Source organism: Thunnus albacares, chromosome 1 (assembly GCF_914725855.1).
Source record: "Thunnus albacares chromosome 1, fThuAlb1.1, whole genome shotgun sequence".
Classification (NCBI taxonomy): domain Eukaryota; kingdom Metazoa; phylum Chordata; class Actinopteri; order Scombriformes; family Scombridae; genus Thunnus; species Thunnus albacares.
This window is the reverse complement of record NC_058106.1, coordinates 39918552-39938551: the sequence shown is the minus strand read 5'-3', so window position 1 is coordinate 39938551 and position 20000 is coordinate 39918552. Positions and strand designations below refer to the sequence as shown.

Below are 20000 nucleotides of genomic sequence, written 5' to 3'. Positions count from 1 at the left end.
GTGCTTCCTCTCATCACAAACACACTCAGACTCGACTCTCCTTCAGCGCCTCCTACTGGACGCACAGAGAGCAGCACATGACGCTCCGGAGGGAAGACACACTTAAAGAACTGTGAACTCGTCCTTTAATGGTATCAATGAGGACGTTGTATTTCTAACTTATACAAGCGGTTGTGGCTCAGGAGGCAGAGCAGGGCGGTTCGATCCCCGTCTCTCCCAGTCCGCACGTCGAAGTGTCGCTGAGCGGCGTGTGAGTGTTGACGTGTTTTAAAGGTGCTTTCAGTGGCTGACGGACTAGAAAGGTGTTATATAAGTGCAGTCCATTGATTGTTTATAGTCCTGCAGCACGTTTAGTGCTTAGTGAACGTCACCATCACGACTTTATGAACTTTTAGCCGTCGGCTGTCTGCTGCTGTGACGACCTGTAGCATTAAAGAAGCCTCATTACTCCCCAAACTAACGAAGACTTTACAAACTCCAGCAGAGGATCACTCTGCTCTGAAAACGGTGAACTTCTTCACTTCATTCCAGCGTTTCCTTCAGAACTACAACACGAGGACACCGCCACTTTCCTCAAACTGGGACCCAGCTGACAGAGCTGAAACCCACAGCCTCCGTCTACTGTACACCCGGAGAACAGCGTCCAACAGCTGGGACACGTGTACGACTGTTGTTGGGAATCTAACCCACGACTTACAGGAGACAGTGTCAACCGCTGAGAGTCTGAACTACAACCGACTGTCAGGATCAAACCAACAACAAAACATGGAAGGAAACACAGTCACAGCCTGAGAAATGATGTCATCAATGGCCGCCAGCCAACCTGGCGCGCGCACACACACACACACACACACACACACACACACACACACACACACACACACACACACACACACACACTTCTTCTTCTTCTCATTTTCACAGGTTTTTATTTGTTTCAGTCTTACTTTGGACGTGAAGAAAACTTACAAGAAGTGAATTAAACTTTCTTAATTTGCTTTTTGGGAGTTTTCAGTCGTGTTTCTGACATTTACGAGCTGCTGAGAAGCACCTGAACGCCTCATCATAGACCTGCTTGTCTGGAGATCAGGACATGAACAAACGTGACTCAGAGAATTAACTGCGACGTCATGTTTACACATATGAAGGGTTTTATTCCTGCGTCATGTTTTTGGTTGAAGGTGACCTTGACGTTTCCTTCAGGCTCGTCAGTGAAGAGAAATGTCCTGATTGGCTCTGTAAGTGATGCGTTTATGAGTCGTATCTGTGCTGATATTCACTGGAGTTCTGACGAGATGTTGACAATGAGCTTATTAAAAAACGCTGTTTTGACAGAAACTGTCTGCGAGCAGACGGGAACACTAAATTAAACCTTTTTAAGGTTTTTATTGAAACAGTGATGATTCTGTCATTAATCACAGCAGCTCGTTAAGATAATGAACGACAGCTTCATCAGTGAGAAACAACTCAAACTTATTAACAACATGAAATAAACATCTGGCTGGAGGTCACCTGATTAACTGGACAAATACATCAACTCAGTGACAGTGAGGTTATAATGTAGAGTCGTTATCTATCTTATCAGGTACGTTATCGCGCTTCCTGTCAGGGTCATACAGGAAACAGCCAGGTGCTCATCTCTGTGAAGATTTATTACAAGTTAGAAAATAAATAAATCTGGAGAGGTGGAGTTAGAGAGAAGTGAGGTTAGCATCTCTGCTGGAGGCTAACAGCTACTGGCATCACACACCATAGTGTCCGGGTGCATTGTGGGTAATGTAGGCGGCAGGTTTTGACGAGGAAGAAGAACGTTTGAATCTCTGCTGCTTCGATTCTCATCTGTTAAGAAACTGTCCATCATGAGTCTGATGATGAATCTGTAGAGGAGTCTTCATCAGTACATGATGAAGATGCATCACTACTTACCATTTTAATTCTAATCTGCATATCTGATTGTTTTCTTATTTTACAGTCTCCACATCATTATGAGATTGAAGCGACATTTCTGCATCATATCTTTGAACAGACGTCCTTAAATTACCCAAATCATCTGCACATGAAACTTTCACATAACGTGTCGACGTGTTTCTGTGTTTTGAATGTTTTTCTCTTATCAAATAATAATAATAATAATAATAATAATAATAATAATAATAATAATAACAACAATAACAATAATAATAATAATAATAATAATAATAATAATAATAATAATAATAATAATAATAATAATTCATGATGTGAGATGATGAAACAGGATTCATTCAGCTTCTCAGTGTTAATCTGAGTCTTCAGGTCTATAATCTCACAACAACAACAACACTGATCATATTTACTTTGGCTTTCTGTTTCTGCTCCTGAGTCACATCAGTATCAATAATATATCATCAATAAAGAAAACAGCTGACGACACTTCAAGAGAAAAACGACAAGCAGCGACAGGAAGTGGCGTCAGGTTAAAGTCGCTCTGGAACTAAACTCGGCACAAAGACGTGTTTGTTTACCGCTGCAGGAGAGAGAGAGAGAGAGAGAGAGAGAGAGAGAGAGAGAGAGAGAGAGAGAGAGAGAGAGAGAGAGAGAGAGAGAGAGAGAGAGAGAGAGAGAGAGAGAGAGAGAGAGAGAGAGAGAGCCACTCTTAGCTCAGGCCTTGAAGAAGGAAGCATGATGGGAAATCCCCTCCGGAGAAGGAAGGGCGGGGTCATGCCAGGCAGCGAGGGAGGGGGGAGGGGGAGGAGGAGGAGGAGGAGGAGGGTGGAAGAGGAGGAGGAGGAGGGGGGAGGAGGGGGGGAGGAGCGGCCGACAGCAGGGACTCTGGGAAAGTTCAGTGTTTCCCAGAAAAGGTGAAGCTGTATCTCAACAACAGATTTCCAGAAACGTCAGTGAAGAGCTTCCTGCTCTCCAGAGGATGAAACCTGCAAACTTTAAAGACTAATCATATAAAAACAACCACAGCAACACACCGATCACCGATCACTGATCACTGATCACGCTGATAGAAAGCAGCGGCTGTGCTCAGAGTTTTGCATGTGTGCAGGTTTGAACTCGTTCATGTTTCCAGCTGCTGACAGATCAGATTTCTCTGACTGTGACTTGATGCTTCTCTTTCAGTCCCTGCACAACTTTTCTTTCTTTCATTATTTCACACAATGAAAGTGAAAAGCAGCTGAAGCCTCTTTAGTTTCGTGTCCGTTCTTTCCTGCTGCTGCCAACAGGAACGCAGCAGCAGCACAGCAGAGTCAGATAAGACCAAAAAAAGCTCCTCAAACTCTGCTGGGATGAAAACGGCAACAATGAAACAGAGGCTTGTTCTGAACGGAGCCGAACAGAAACTACAGCATGAACTCTCAGAGGAGGAAAACTGTTAACAACCCAACACAAACACAGGCAGCAGGCCGGAGGCCCAGATAACAACTGAACTGAGGGCTGTTCACTCCGACTGCACAGAGGAACCGAGGGAAGCCAGACTTCCCTCCAAATGTAGAGAATATTTAACCCAATGATGAAAAGAACATCAGCAGATTAACAGTCGCTGCCGTTAAACTGTCACAGAAGAAGAAGAAACAACAAGATAATGTCATTAAAAGGAGCTCAAATGATGGAAAACATGATGGAAATATGTGTTTGTTTCATGAGTTCATTTGAGGAAGGTTACAGTCTCCTCATGTTCATGTTTCTGATATGCAAATAAAAAACAGGAGGATGGAAACACAGAGAGCAGATCAGTCAGGTCAGCACTCTGACGCCGACGGCTCTGCAGCTGGAATCAAACATGCTACCGAGTTTATCTTCTCTCATTAAATATCTCGGTGATGTTTGTGTAGAGAGAAGCCGCCGGGTCATAACTCTCGTTTATTTCTCTCTTCTGCAGAGACGCGGCGAGGTGCTGCAGCGACGTCATCCAGCGAAACGCCTCGCTGGCCAATCACGTGCACGCAAACACAACATTCCTGACGGATACAGCGACTTCACAACATGAACGTGTGTTTCTGCTGTTTGGTTAATGATTGTCATTACTGTTCATCCTGAAGGGAGCAACAGACTGACACACAGCTAACATCAGCTGATATGTTGTTAACATGGATCATGTGGTCAGACAGGAAGCAGCAGCTGTTTGCTGATCGTATTTAAACAGATGCATGTAAAAACTGTTTCATATATATTCACTGCTGATAGTTCTGAGTGTTTCTGACTGACAGATTGAGGTCATGTGATCAGAAAAACCTGCAGAACGAGACGACTCACAACCTGCCGAACCGTCACACCTGCAGCACGACAACACGCCCGCCAACCAGCCAAAAGGTCAGAGGTCATTCTGACGACATCAGGAACAGGATAAAGAAATAAGAGCAGAGAGTGTTTCAGGATTAAACTGATCCACAGTCAGCTGATCACACGTAAAACACACAACTTCATCACTACATGAGAAATAAACACCTTTAATTTAAACAATGAGCTGCAGAGCGAAATGAAGACAAAGAAGAAGAAGAACAGACGCTCTGTTGTACATTAAGAAAGATCAATGAAGGAATGATGAATGTCTGCAGGAAACTGAAGACAAACAACATCAGGAAATGCACAATATTTCACAATAAATTCCTGATAATGACTCCAACATCATCATCATCATCATCGTTCTGGTAAACACAGAGGTTCAGTCATCATGTTCAGACACGTCAGACCTCTTGAAAGGTTTTAATCTGTTTCTATGGAAGCCTGCTGGAGACAATAAGATAATAATCATACTGTTGACTCATATTAGCATCGACCCTCAGCTAGCTGACACCGTTCCTCAGTAACAAACCTGCTGTAAGATAAAAACTGACAGAAACATCAGACTGAAGCGTGTCTGAAACCTTTACATTAATAAACCTGCAGAGGTGTCATGAAAACCAAAAACCTGATTATTAGCTTACAGGACGGTTCACCATGTGTCTTAAACCAACAGTCAGTCTTCTTGCTGTAATCATTCCTCCTGTTCATACTGACCATCAGAAGATCCCTTCATAATGACCTTACAATGGAAGTGATGGAGGACAAAATCCAACGTTACAGTCTTCTTACTCTTTTTATTACTAGGAAAACCTCTTTCACTGTTCATATGGACACCTGACTGCTGGTTTAACACACTGGAAACACTGGGAACACTGGGAACTGGTCCTTTAAGACAGCATCATGTCCACTGATGGTGAAGAACAGTTAACACGAGGCTCACACTCTGCTGAAGGCAACAACTAAAGTTTGATTTAGAGGATAATTCCTGTTTATTTCAACCTGACTTTACACTCTCAGCTGGTTACAGAGATTCGACCCTCGCAGAGTCTGAATGGAAGTAAAAACAGAAACCAGCTGTCTGGAACAGACATTATGTCTAACTGCTTTCAGTTGAACACAAACACATTTGCAGTTTTGCCACACTGGGTGGTTTTCCTACTGGCCTTCTTTTTATTCAATCTGGCAGGTAAAAAGAGAGCGACACTGGTTCATGTTCTACTGGTTTACAGCTTGTATCATATGACCTTCACAGACTCACAGAACTGAAAAGACAAAACAATCTACTGAGCGAGGAGTCAAAGTGCTGCTCTGGGGATCAATCTGGAAACAGTGAAACCGACCAAAAAAGTCCTTGAAGGTCACAAGAAATGTTAAAATAAATAAATAAATCAAGCCTGACGAGCAGAAATTGAGCTGCATTGGTCTGTGAGTAGTGAGGAAGATGTTGCTTTATAATTCAAGGAGCAGATTGAGAGTCAGAGAGGAAATCCTCCCAGCAGCTGAATCAGAGCAACACGTCACTGTGGTGAAAGTGTGGATAGAAATAAAGACTTTCCCCTGAGTCATCACTCTGCTGCAGGAGTGGACGCAGGGACGCAGACGTGGAAAGAAAGAATAAACTGACACAGAGGAGATAATTACCCAGGATGGAGTGAACACGAACAGAGAGCTGAGTCCTCAGGATCAGGATGGGCTTCTTCCCTTTTCTGTGGAAAAATACAGACAGAGACAGTCAGAGACAGACAAAGACAGTCAGAGACAAACAGAGACAAACAAAGACAGTCAGAGACAGTCAGAGACAGACAGACAAACAAAGACAGTCACAGACAGTCAGAGACAGACAGAGACAGTCACAGACAGTCAGAGACAGACAGAGACAGTCAGAGACAGACAGAGACAAACAAAGACAGTCACAGACAGACAGAGACAGTCAGAGACATACAAAGACAGTCAGAGACAGACAGAGACAATCAGAGACAGTCACAGACAGTCAGAGACAGACAGAGACAGTCAGAGACAAACAAAGATAGTCAGAGACAGCCAGAGACAAACAAAGACAATCAGAGACAAACAAAGACAGTCAGAGACAAACAAAGACAGTCAGAGACAGTCAGAGACAAACAAAGACAGTCAGAGACAATCAGAGACAGACAGAGACAGTCAGAGACAAACAAAGACAGTCAGAGACAGTCACAGACAAACAAAGACAGTCAGAGACAGTCAGAGACAAACAAAGACAGTCAGAGACAGACAGAGACAATCAGAGACAGTCAGAGACAAACAGAGACAAACAAAGACAGTCAGAGACAAACAGAGACAAACAAAGACAGTCAGAGACAGTCACAGACAGTCAGAGACAAACAAAGACAGTCAGAGACAGTCACAGACAGTCAGAGACAAACAAAGACAGTCAGAGACAGTCAGAGACAGACAGAGACAAACAAAGACAGTCAGAGACAGATAGAGACAAACAAAGACAGTCAGAGACAGACAGAGACAATCAGAGACAAACAAAGACAGTCAGAGACAAACAAAGACAGTCAGGGACAGACAGAGACAATCAGAGACAAACAAAGACAGTCAGAGACAAACAAAGACAGTCAGAGACGGTCAGAAACAGTCAGAGACAAACAAAGACAGTCAGAGACAAACAAAGACAGTCAGAGACAGACAGAGACAGTCAGAGACAGACAGAGACAAACAAAGACAGTCAGAGACAGTCAGAGACAAACAAAGACAGTCAGAGACAGTCAGAGACTATAAGAGACAGACAGAGACTATCAGGGACAGACAGAGACAAACAAAGACAGTCAGAGACAATCAGAGACAAACAAAGACAGTCAGAGACAGTCAGAGAGAAACAAAGACAGTCGGAGACAGTCAGAGACAATCAGAGACTATCAGAGACTATCAGGGACAGACAGAGACTATCAGAGACAGTCAGAGACTATCAGGGACAGGCAGAGACTATCAGGGACAGACAGAGACAGTCAGAGACTATCAGAGACAGACACAGACAATCAGAGACAGACAGAGACTATCAGAGACTATCAGAGACAGACACAGACAATCCGAGACTTACACAGACAATCAGAGACAGACAGAGACTATCAGAGACAGACAGAGACAGCCAGAGACAAACAAAGACAGTCAGAGACAATCAGAGACAGACAGAAAGTGACAGACAGAGACTATCAGAGACAGTCAGAGACTATCAGAGACAGACAGAGACTATCAGAGACAGTCAGAGACTATCAGAGACAGACAGAGACTATCAGAGACAGTCAGAGACAATCAGAGACTATCAGAGACAGACAGAGACTATCAGAGACTATCAGAGACAGACAGAGACTATCAGAGACAGTCAGAGACTATCAGAGACAGACAGAGACAGGCAGAGACTATCAGAGACAGACAGAGACAGTCAGAGACTATCAGAGACAGACAGAGACTATCAGAGACAGTCAGAGACTATCAGAGACAGACAGAGACAGACAGAGACTATCAGAGACAGACAGAGACAGTCAGAGACTATCAGAGACAGTCAGAGACTGACAGAGACAGTCAGAGACTATCAGAGACAGACAGAGACTATCAGAGACAGACAGAGACTATCAGAGACTATCAGAGACAGTCAGAGACAGACAGAGACTATCAGAGACAGACAGAGACTATCAGAGACAGTCAGAGACTATCAAAGACAGCCAGAGACAGTCAGAGACAGCCAGAGACAAACAAAGACAGTCAGAGACTATCAAAGACAGCCAGAGACAGTCAGAGACAGCCAGAGACAGTCAAAGACAGCCAGAGACAGACAGAGACAGCCAGAGACAAACAAAGACAGTCAGAGACAATCAGAGACAGACAGAAAGTGACAGACAGAGACTATCAGAGACAGTCAGAGACTATCAGAGACAGACAGAGACTATCAGAGACAGACAGAGACAATCAAAGACAGACAGAGACAGTCAGAGACAGCCAGAGACAAACAAAGACAGTCAGAGACAATCAGAGACAGACAGAAAGTGACAGACAGAGACTATCAGTCAGAGACTATCAGAGACAGACAGAGACTATCAGAGACAGTCAGAGACTATCAGAGACAGACAGGGACTATCAGAGACAGTCAGAGACAATCAGAGACTATCAGAGACAGACAGAGACTATCAGAGACTATCAGAGACAGACAGAGACTATCAGAGACAGTCAGAGACTATCAGAGACAGACAGAGACAGTCAGAGACAGCCAGAGACAAACAAAGACAGTCAGAGACAATCAGAGACAGACAGAAAGTGACAGACAGAGACTATCAGAGACAGTCAGAGACTATCAGAGACAGACAGAGACTATCAGAGACAGTCAGAGACAATCAGAGACAGACAGAGACTATCAGAGACAGTCAGAGACAATCAGAGACTATCAGAGACAGACAGAGACTATCAGAGACTATCAGAGACAGACAGAGACTATCAGAGACGGTCAGAGACTATCAGAGACAGACAGAGACTATCAGAGACAGACAGAGACAGTCAGAGACTGACAGAGACAGTCAGAGACTATCAGAGACAGACAGACTATCAGAGACAGTCAGAGACTATCAGAGACAGACAGAGACTATCAGAGACAGTCCGAGACTATCAGAGACTATCAGAGACAGTCAGAGACAGACAGAGACTATCAGAGACTATCAGAGACAGACAGAGACTATCAGAGACAGTCAGAGACTATCAGAGACAGACAGAGACTATCAGAGACAGTCAGAGACAGACAGAGACTATCAGAGACAGACAGAGACTATCAGAGACAGTCAGAGACTATCAGAGACAGACAGAGACTATCAGAGACAGTCAGAGACAGACAGAGACTATCAGAGACTATCAGAGACTATCAGAGACAGACAGAGACTATCAGAGACAGTCAGAGACAGACAGAGACTATCAGAGACTATCAGAGACAGACAGAGACTATCAGAGACAGTCAGAGACAGACAGAGACTATCAGAGACTATCAGAGACAGTCAGAGACAGACAGAGACTATCAGAGACAGTCAGAGACTATCAGAGACTATCAGAGACAGTCAGAGACAGACAGAGACAGACAGAGACTATCAGAGACAGTCAGAGCTGATGTGAAGGAAACAGACAGTCAGTCTTGTGACTCAGAGCAGAAATATCCAACAAATCTCAGAGGAATAATTAACCTTCATCTCTCCAGAGACTCTCTGACCAGTACAACCAGTTCAGACTCTCTGACCAGTACAACCAGTTCAGACTCTCTGACCAGTACAACCAGTTCAACCTCACTGACCAGTACAACCAGTTCAACCTCACTGACCAGTACAACCAGTTCAGACTCTCTGACCAGTACAACCAGTTCAACCTGTCAGTTTGTATCTTCATCAGCTGCAGTCAGTCAACAGATTCATCCAATCAGATCGCAGGAGGAGGCGGGACAGCGATGTAAATAACTCGCAGCGATGGTGAGGAAGACTTCTGCTGCACGGAGACGAAGTCAGAGGTGATGATGATGATGGTTAAACACCGACGTTACCGTAGAAACAAACGTAAACATGTGATGAGTTTACTTGATGCAACAAACTACACAACAACCAGCTGATCAGAATCAAATAGAACAGAACATTACAATAAAATATATTAAATATTTCAGATATAATAAGTATTAAAAAGTCTCTGATCAATCAGCAACATCAGCTGGTTGTTTGTTTCTTCTTAATGATCAATAAACAACAGAGAGCAAATATCAACATTTAACAGAATTGATCTTGTAGAAGAAGAAGCAGCGTTTCCATCAGTGTTTATACAGACTGATAGATAACGACCCCAGATGACCCCAGATGACCCCAGCTGACCCCTGATGACCTCTCTCACTCCGTCATCTTCCTCTTTACAAATATAAACTGAACTTCCTTTAACCTTCGCTGATGTTGCTGCAGAACGAGACAGAAACGACTCATCATGATCCAGATGAAACAGTCATACAGTGTAATCATCATCATCATCATCTTCTATAATAACACTGTTCTTCATCTTCTCTCTGCTCAGACTTCACTTTAATGTCTCGTTTTGAAGCAGCAGCAGCAGCAGATCCACGAATAACAGCTGATAATAATACTGATGTTCTGGGTTTCAGGAAGCAGCTGCTGCAGGTGAGCATCATCACACTCATCTTTACTCTCCTGCAGCTTCAGATTCTCCAATAATCATCTGGATGATCAATATGTTGATGAACTCAACACAGAGCTGCTGCAGATGTTTTAACTTGTTGTGGTGAAACAACAGCAGCAGGTAGAGACGACTGAAGCTTCACTCAGCTGATCTCAGAACAGCTCAGTTTCCATATAAACCAGCAGCAGCAGACTGTGGCCTGCTGGGATTAGAGCACGGAAAGATCGACTGCATGGAGGTATGGAAAGAATGAGAGAGAGAGAGAGAGAGAGAGGGAAAAAGAGGACGGAGAAGCAGAAAGAGAAACTAAGGAAAGAAGGGAAGGAAAAAGAAAGGAAGAAGAAGAAGAGAGTTTCTGTTTGCTTAAACGCTAAAAAAGGAACCGTTCTGAGCTCCTCGATGACGTCATCACATGAAAATCACACACACACACAGTTTCCAGGTCTTGTTTCAAATGACGTCGACGCTCCGTTTTTATACTCCGTCCTTCGTTAGAGCGGCCAGAGAGTCAGCTGACACACACACACACACACACACACACAGTAAACCCTGCTGGCATCCTTCTGACATAACACAGCAAATAAATCATCTCCAGTGTCTTTTTCCCATCATAAAGGCAGAACTGCTGCCAGAGTCCAAAATTAACTTTTTGGACTCAGCTGCCAGAGGAAAAAAAAGATTCTTTACTGGCCAGAATAATAAATTGTCTTCAGTGTCACATGTTCTGTACATTCGTCTCAGTACATTTCATTGTGATAATAAAGTTATTATTGAGACGCTGCACGTGTCTGCACTGTACACTGACAAACATGAGTCATTTCCTCGGAGCCTTCACGCCAGATATTTATTACATGACCGGTGTGACAACAGTCACTGTCAGTGTTTCACACGCTGTGAAACATGTGGAGGATGAACTGATTCACAGTCGAAGGACAACAAACAGAAGTAGAAGAAGAAGAAGAAGAAGAAGAAGAAGAAGAAGAAGAAGGACAACAAGACGTCCATCAGAGGTCTGAAACGTTGGAGCTGATCCTGAACATCAATCACATGATAACCAATAACTGACTTAAAGGATCATTCTGGTGATTTTCTATATTTGTCTTCATGTTTGGATCCAAACCAACAGTGCTAATAACAGCATCACGTTTTCAGTCTCCAGAGAGCAGTTCTGTGTAAGACAGACGCCACTGAGCATGTGCAGGAACACGGTTCTGTTTACAGCTTCACCGGCTTGTTGGGAATCTTTGGGAATGTCAGAGCCTGATTTCTAGGGATGCACGATATTATCGGCACGTCATCGGTAAATAAAAGCTCTAATATGAAATATCAGCATCGGCGAAGACTGCCGCTACGTTAGCTGGCTGTGCTTCCCTCCGGTCATGCTGCAGCTAACGCTCCGCTAGCCTCTCAGCTAACGTTAGCCTCGGCTCTGCATGTGGATCCAACCGGAGCACCGAGTCCCGGTTTGTTATTCAGGTTAAAGTGGGAAGAAGCAGCTGAGTGAAGTGCAGCCTGCAGAGGAGCTGCTGTCTTCAGCTGCACAGATAGGAAACACTTCACTCTGGAAAAACCTTCTTCTTCTTGGTTTATAACGGTGGTTGGTAACCAGCGTATCAGGTGCATCACCGCCACCTTCTGGTCCGGAGTGTGGACCAGAGATTAAATCCTACACATTAATCCTGTCTGTCTAATAAACTCAATGAAAACTCTGCTGCTGCTCCCACTTGGCAGGTTCATTAAAGTTTTAATGCTGAACTCCTGAACTCCAGTCTTCCTCAGTTCTTCCCTCATATATTGTCTTTCTTGATCATAATTAGTACAATCTATGCTGCATGTATAATAGTCTCCTCAGCCAGCTGGAGAACAATATGTTCATATATGAGTTGGAAACATCTGCATATCAGATATCAGCTAAAAATCCAATATCATGCATCCCTACTGATTTCACTGTGTAATACATATGACTTGTTCTGTGTTCCTGGGTATTATTATTATTATTATTATTATTATTATTGTTGTTGTTGTTGTTGTTGTTTATCCCTCAAAAGGTATAAAAATGTCTGTTGTTCCCTTCAAACTTTGCTTTTGTGATATTTTGACTTTCATCTGTTTCCAATGAGAAAACAGGTGAATCTGCACATTTTCATTCACATAAAGTCAGAAAAAACAACAATATGAATCAAAATAAACTATTTATACTAAAGTTATATATGAGGGATAAACAATGAGGAAATAACACTTCAGTTGAATGAACAGAGGAGGAATTATTTACTTACTGCAGCACACTGTCCTCAGTCCTCTGAGATATGACACACAACTGGCAGATAATAATAATAATAATAATAATGATAATAATAATAATGATCCTGATGAAGGTCACTGTCAGTACGCAGCTGTTTAATTTAAAAAACTTCACTGCATTAATTTGGAAGCATCTTCAGTCTTCTGTCATTTACTGACATCAGCTGGTTTTCTAGATCATGTGGTACAAAGTCCACATGTTGCACATATATACACAATATGTTGTAACATGTTGTAACATGTTGTAACATGTTGCTCAACAAGCTGATCGGTGCGTCTCTGATATAAACCAGCGACTCAGCAGATCAATCATGTTGATCTGCTGCAGCTGTTTTCATACATTTTAATCATGAAAACATGAAAACATGTCAGTGTTTAATGAAGTCAGCTGCTGTTTGTCTCAGATAGAATCACTACTGAACCCACAGCTGAGAGGTGAGACGGCTGAGACAGGTGAGAGGTGAGACAGCTGAGAGGTGAGACAGGTGAGACAGGTGAGAGGTGAGACAGGTGAGAGGTGAGACAGGTGAGACAGATGAGAGGTGAGACAGGTGAGACGGCTGAGAGGTGAGAGAGGTGAGACAGGTGAGACGGCTGAGAGGTGAGAGAGGTGAGACAGGTGAGACAGGTGAGAGGTGAGACAGGTGAGACAGGTGAGAGGTGAGACAGGTGTTCTTACGTCACGTCTTCGTAGAAGCTCTCCAGCTCGTCTCTCTGCTCGGACAGAGACGCGTCCAGGTCCAGATAGTTTCCATTAGGAGACAACTGGAGGGTGCACTCCTCCAACTGACACACACACACACACACACACACACACACACACACACACACACACAAACACACAGTTTATTAGAATAAACAACATAAATAACTTCAGCATGTTGACACCCGTACTGGACGAGTGTGTCACACTGACACGTGAAGGTGAAAGTGATCTAACAGTCGTCAGTGTAAACACTTCCTGCAGCTGCTGCTGCAATAAAAAACACGACCGACTGAACCGGTTCTAGTTTATTTATGAGCAGATATGTCAACATGTTCATCTTCAGATGATGATGAAGAGATGAAGACATGACGACAGACGTTTCTCCTCCTATTAAACAGCTTCACTTACTTCTCACATGAAGATTTGGTTTTCTATTTTTAATAAAATCTGTTTTATTTTGAATCTTATTTAATTTTATTCCTGCATTGATCTGGTGTTTTATGTCTATGACTTATTATTATTATTGTGATGATGATGATGATGAAGATTGATTATATTTAAAAGGACTTCTCCTTGTATCGGGGTAGTTTTATTTAAATCTAGTGGTTCTTCCTCCTCATCTTCAGCTGAATGAGGAGTCGTTAACTTATCAGCTTCTGTTTAACTGAACATTAATCAAAGCTTCAGTGATTCATGACGTCTCTGCAGCAGCAGCGCCGGCTGCACATGTGTTTGTGTGAATGCAGAGTTCAGCTCTGAATGTTTTCAGTCTATTTATAGGCGAGCTGGCGTGCTGGCGGGCCGGCTGGCGGGCGGCGTGTCGTAACCGTGCGGTGAGTCATAGTCAGGTATGAAGCTGGAATCAGGTCTGATGCTGATAGCGAGCTGCTGCAGCGGCGATGACGACGTACCAGCGGAGTCACATTCTTCTTCTACAACAACAACAGCAGCAGCAGCAACACACGTCCTGCCTGTCTGAGCCGCTCGCTCCTCTCTGCAGGACTTTAAATAACCTCTGACCTCATCAGCACAGCTGGGCGCGGCCAGGTGTGCCGTGTGTACCTGTTCACACACACCCAGCTGTGACGCAGCGCCGCGCTGAGCTGCTGACCTCCTGCAGCTCAGACCAGTGAGCCGCGGCTGCAGGTACAAGAGACACAGCACAGAGGTTTCTAACAGTCAGACAGCGTTGACGTCACGTCATCCATCAGGAACGTGTGTATTAATGCGATGTGATTGGTTCAATGACCTCGTGTTGCTCTGCAGACTCAGACAGATCAGCTGGACGTCGTCTGAACTGACAGTCCGTCGTACAAAACGTTCTGTTTTTTCAGCAGACGTGCTCGCTGAGCCGTGACAACAACAACAACAACAACAACAACAACACAAAAAACACTCAACAGACTCATTCTGGAAGATTTCCACTTCATCTGACAAACTTCTGCAACATCTCTGCACCATTTACACCCAAAACAAACTTCTCTCTGCTTCTTTCTCCGTACATGTCGGAGCTGAATCACATCGGAAATATCTGAGTGGACAACGTGAACAACACATGGAAACCCCTTGGCAACCACCTTAGCAACCACCATAGCAACTAAGGCTACAGAGCAGACACACGTTTGACGGTCATGTGACAAGCTGACATCATCTCGTCAGGAAAGGAACAAACCAGTATTCCAGTATATTGCATATATGCACACGTCTAACACTGCAGAGCTGCAGGATTGTTACATTATCATCCTGTTTGAAGCTCCGTCAGTGTGTTAACGGCTGCTTGTTCTGCAGCTGCTGCTCCACATATGAGGAAGGAAGAGCCCGTTCAGTTCTTATCATCACTCTGCTGTTAGTATTACATCCGTCCATCCATCCATCCAGCTTATCTCCTGTTTACAGGTCCCACCCTGTTCCTCCACAATCACTCAGCTCGACCCAGAACACATCCAGGAGGAGGAGGAGGAGGAGGAGGAGGAGGAGGAGGAGGACGATGATTTCACTTTAAGGAATCAGTCGTATCACCTCCTCAGATCTGGGCCTGAGGGGTCGAGCCCCAGAGCATGATGGGAACAATTAGGGGGTCAGCGGAGGAATGTAATCTGGTGGGAGCGGCGCTCTCTGGTCTTTATCTGATCCTGGAGATTCTCGCGGGGCTCCGAACGCCTCGCAGCAGCCGAGTTACTCTACTTTCAACCGCAGCATCTTCCACAAACTGACTTTAATAAAAAAAAAAAAATGATAAAGAAAAGTGGCGTTCTGGCAGGAATGATGAGTTCTGTAACAGGCTGCAGCACTTTGATAAGAAGGATGAAAGGATGACTGCTGAGTAATGATCATCCTTCCTTTAATAAAGAGCCTGAACAGGAAAACACCAAACTGAACCAGGCGTCAGGCTCCTCGCTGCTCTAACAGCCACTTTATCTGCAGCAGTGTACTTTAGCCTCTGTGATAACTGAGGAATGAGCACCACGATGAAAAATGACTAACTGATATGTGACTGCAGGGTGACTTCATGCTGAGTTAGAGACTCTGAAGCATGAACACAGCGCGCTGCATTCACTTCCTGTTTGGAAAAACTGCACTCCCTGCACAACCATCAAAACAGGACAAAACAGACGCATCATTAGTCAGACGACCAACAGGAAGCTGGACCGGGACTGTTAGAGGCTTTTTCTGGATGGCAACTCCTTCACCAAACCGTGTTGAGTTTGATGAATCACTGTGATGTGCAGCCGCTCCTCGTCCTGTGGCTGCAGCGCCGCACAGTCAGAGAGGATTTAATGGTATTTTAGCTGCTAACACAACATCTTTAACTGAGGCTGTTAGCAAACATGATCCTCCCGTTATTACTGACAATAATTTTATATTTTCAGTTCACATGCTAACAAGTAACAAACGAGTCCTCCGACCAAAACAACATCATCATCATCATCATCATCATCATCATGACTGTTACATAAACTAACAACAGGAGTGTTTTCTGATGTGAAACCTCAGTGGTTCAGGTTTGGTCTAAACTACTCAGTTAAAGCTTTATTTATATTTTTAGGCCACTTCTGAGGAAACACGAGCTAAAAATACATCTGACATCACCTACAAGCCCTCCAGCTTCACAGCAGTGAAACATATAGACACATGTGTATTAAAGCTGCTGTTTAAAACATAATAATCTAATAAACACAACATCTGATATTTCAGCAGCTCATACAGTAGCTGTGGCTAACATGTTAGCTAACAGCTGCCAGCAGACACAATAATCAATGTCAATAATTATTAATGGGGTTCCTCAGGGTTCTAGTCTCGGTCCTTTATGTTTTCAGTTTATATGTTGATCATTGGTCAGCGTCTAAGAAACAGCTCACATGTTACAGACATGATTCATTGCCTTAACTTTAAAGAAACCTGACAATGTTCACTACTACTATTACTACCACTACTACTACTACTACCACTACTGCTACTACTACTACTGCATTAGCTGCTGTTTTTAGCCACACAGAGGCAGCATAACAGTCTGTAAACACAACATCTGACATGTGGAGTTGTGGCTAACATGTTAGCAAACAGCTGCCTGCTTCTACATCTCCAGCTCTTCATCTCTGCTGGAGGCCGGCAGGTTCGTCGGGTTTGTACAAGGAAGAAGACTGTGTGAAATAAAAAATGATGATATCTCTCCCAACAATGTTACAGGAATCTGTGCAGTCCTCTTTGAAATAAAAACAATAATCTAACTGGCTTTAAAGATGTGGGAGGTTAGAGAATAACTACCCGAGTACAGTTTATCTACTTTAAATACTGAATTCTGTGTTTTTGTCTTGTTCAGGGTGCCGTTGTGAACGGCTGCAGCATCACAAGCAGCATCAGGAGGTTTAATAAACTGGACTACTGGAACAGAGTCTTCACAGGTTTGAGCAGACAGCTGGAAAACCTCACGTCAGAAACGATTTTAAAACACTACTGAATGTTTTCTGATCTGCTGCTTCGGTCTGAAGCGTCTCAGAGCTCTCAGGTCATCTGGGACGGATCTACTTACTGACTCCAGGACCAGACCTGAACCCCAAGAACTACTGTTCAGTATTGCTGCTCTGACTCTCACTTATTTGAACACTTTGTCTGCGTGTCACTACATTCTGAGTCAAGTTAAATTTCATATCCTGCACGGCATCCTAACTGCACTTTAAAAATGTTTTAATGTTGAAAGATACTAAACTTTTTAAAGCACTTGAGTGGATTTCAGATTTCAGAAATGTAAAAACCAGACTGAAAATAGAAAACAGTAGATTTCCTCCACATTCTGGTGCGACCAGTCACCTTTAAACTACTTTTAAATCTTCTCCGCCTGATAAATAAGAGACAGAAAATTAAATTCCTTGATTTGTAAATGGAGTGAAAACAGTGTTGGAGCTCTCACACCTGAGAAACTTTACAGGTGAGTTTAATCAGTCACTACAAACATTTAACACAAGTTTAAAGTTATTTAAAGTCCTGTTTGCTGTCATTAATTATCATTTTGTATCAGGTGTTACACCGCATTTGGTGAACCATCAGATTCTGTGACCTGAAGAAGTACTCAGATCCTTTACTTCAGTAAAAGTATTAGTACCACAATGTAAAAATACTTCATTACAAGTAAAAAATCCAGAACGTTTTACTTTACTTTATTGGTAGTACTTGTTTACTTTTACTTTAGTGTGGTTTTAAATGCAGGATTTTTTCTTGTCCTGGAGTATTTTTACTTGTAGTATTAATACTTTTACTTCAGTACAGTATGTGAGTACTGCAGGTCCCCACATACACAGCAACACCTGCGGAGAGTTACCGACCCACCTTGAGAGGCGCCTCCAGCAGCTTGTGTATCCCGGAGATCTGCTCGCTGAGCGGCAGGTTCTCCTCCAGGCTGACCGTCGGAGGTCTTCGAGGTTCGGGGAAGTTGGTGCAGATGAACGGGTCCGAGTCCTCCAGGTACTGGACCCGGCAGGTGACGGAGGCCATGGCCGAGGGACGGCCACCGGGCTGCGGATACAAGCGTCTGTGCTGCTCGGTGTCGAGCAGCGCTCTAAATGAAGAGACGCCGCTGCTCGCTGAACCGAACACCGAGCACCGGACCGTGAAGCGCTTCCGGTGGCACATTTCAAAATAAAAGACACGTTGCCAATAATATATGGGAAAAAATTATTTGAACTTTTAACGTCTTTTTTTTTTTTAAATATTAAAAAAAATACTGATGGTATATACAAGTAATACAACGCTCAAAATATTTTCAACATATTTTATTAGCCTGTAATTTATTCATTTTTTTCATTGTAAATTGTTTCATGTTTGTCTGATAACTGTGCTGCTGCCTGTCTTGGCCCGGACACTCTTGTAAAAGAGATTTTTAATCTCAATGAGACTTTTCCTGGTTAAATAAAATATAAACAAAAGCTCTGTGGTTTTTGCCACATTTATGATAAAATAGAGCCTGAGTCCCTCGTCTTCTACTGGACCACCATGGGACTTCATTTCAGAAAACATTTATGGTGATCATCAACGGCGAGATACAAATCATTTTTTGATCCAGTTTGAATTGTGCCATGAATTACACATATGATGTTTGTTGATTAAAAAGATTGGCAAGTCAAGAAAGTTGCAGTTTGTCATAAAACTGTTGAAGCCTAAAACTGTAACAGACTACAAACCCAAAAGTAATATCATAACTTCTCTCTCCACCAGCTACCCACAGCCGCTGAAGCTAACGTTAACGCGATGCCTCAGAGCCGCTGAAGCTAACGTTAACGCGATGCCTCAGAGCCGCTGAAGCTAACGTTAACGCGATGCCTCAGAGCCGCTGAAGCTAACGTTAACGCGATGCCTCAGAGATGCTGAAGCTAACGTTAACGCGATGCCTCAGAGCCGCTGAAGCTAACGTTAACGCGATGCCTTAGAGATGCTGAAGCTAACGTTAACGTGATGCCTCAGAGCCGCTGAAGCTAACGTTAACGCGATGCCTCAGAGCCGCTGAAGCTAACGTTAACGCGATGCCTCAGAGATGCTGAAGCTAACGCTAGCTTACTGGGAACACAGAGCGCTGCAGACTTGTGCTAACATCAGCTAACTTACAGGGCAGATATCATAATCAAGTAACATTACACTTAGTGAAATATTGCATCAATAGTGTGAGTCCTGGAGCCAGCTGTCAATCACAGCTGTCAATCACAGCTGTCAATCACAGCTGTCAATCAACATCCACACCGCAGACATCAAAGCTACTATGAGTCTTCAAAACTTATTAACAGAGAAATAATTTCCAAAATGGCCACCAGCTCACTTATTAGAGGGTCTGAATTTAGAGATTGAGACTAGAATGACTTGTTGGAAACAATGACTGACTTGTATTTCTAGAGAGAAGTTGAGGCAGTTGGAGCAGCCAGCGGCCGTCTGTGATTTTGTTGCTTTAGCTTCAGTTTTAAGATGTTTGTTGCTGCTTGTGAAGAACCAGTATTTTGTTTTTGGAGATTATCCCCTTTTATCTTAAAATCAGTGCTGACAGCTGTTCTGT

At 43.5% G+C, this 20000-nt stretch overlaps 3 protein-coding genes across 3 annotated transcripts in view; 1 reads left to right on the top strand and 2 right to left on the bottom strand.

Annotated features, from left to right (window-relative positions):
• Positions 1-18673, bottom strand: part of LOC122987430 (FH1/FH2 domain-containing protein 1-like) — a 32286-nt gene extending 13613 nt beyond the window's left edge. Inside the window, exons 1-3 of the mRNA XM_044359323.1 lie at positions 18290-18673; positions 13439-13545; positions 5914-5978 (exon numbers count right to left, since the gene is read on the bottom strand). Of these exons, the coding sequence (XP_044215258.1) occupies positions 5914-5978; positions 13439-13545; positions 18290-18592 (475 nt within the window). The 5' untranslated portion in view covers positions 18593-18673. The remainder of the gene's footprint in view (positions 1-5913; positions 5979-13438; positions 13546-18289) is intronic.
• The window catches only part of LOC122986896 (NLR family CARD domain-containing protein 3-like), a 1497050-nt gene that overhangs the window by 228903 nt on the left and 1248147 nt on the right, over positions 1-20000 (top strand). The gene's annotated exons all lie outside the window — the stretch shown is intronic.
• Positions 1-20000, bottom strand: part of LOC122986857 (NLR family CARD domain-containing protein 3-like) — a 934102-nt gene that overhangs the window by 596990 nt on the left and 317112 nt on the right. The gene's annotated exons all lie outside the window — the stretch shown is intronic.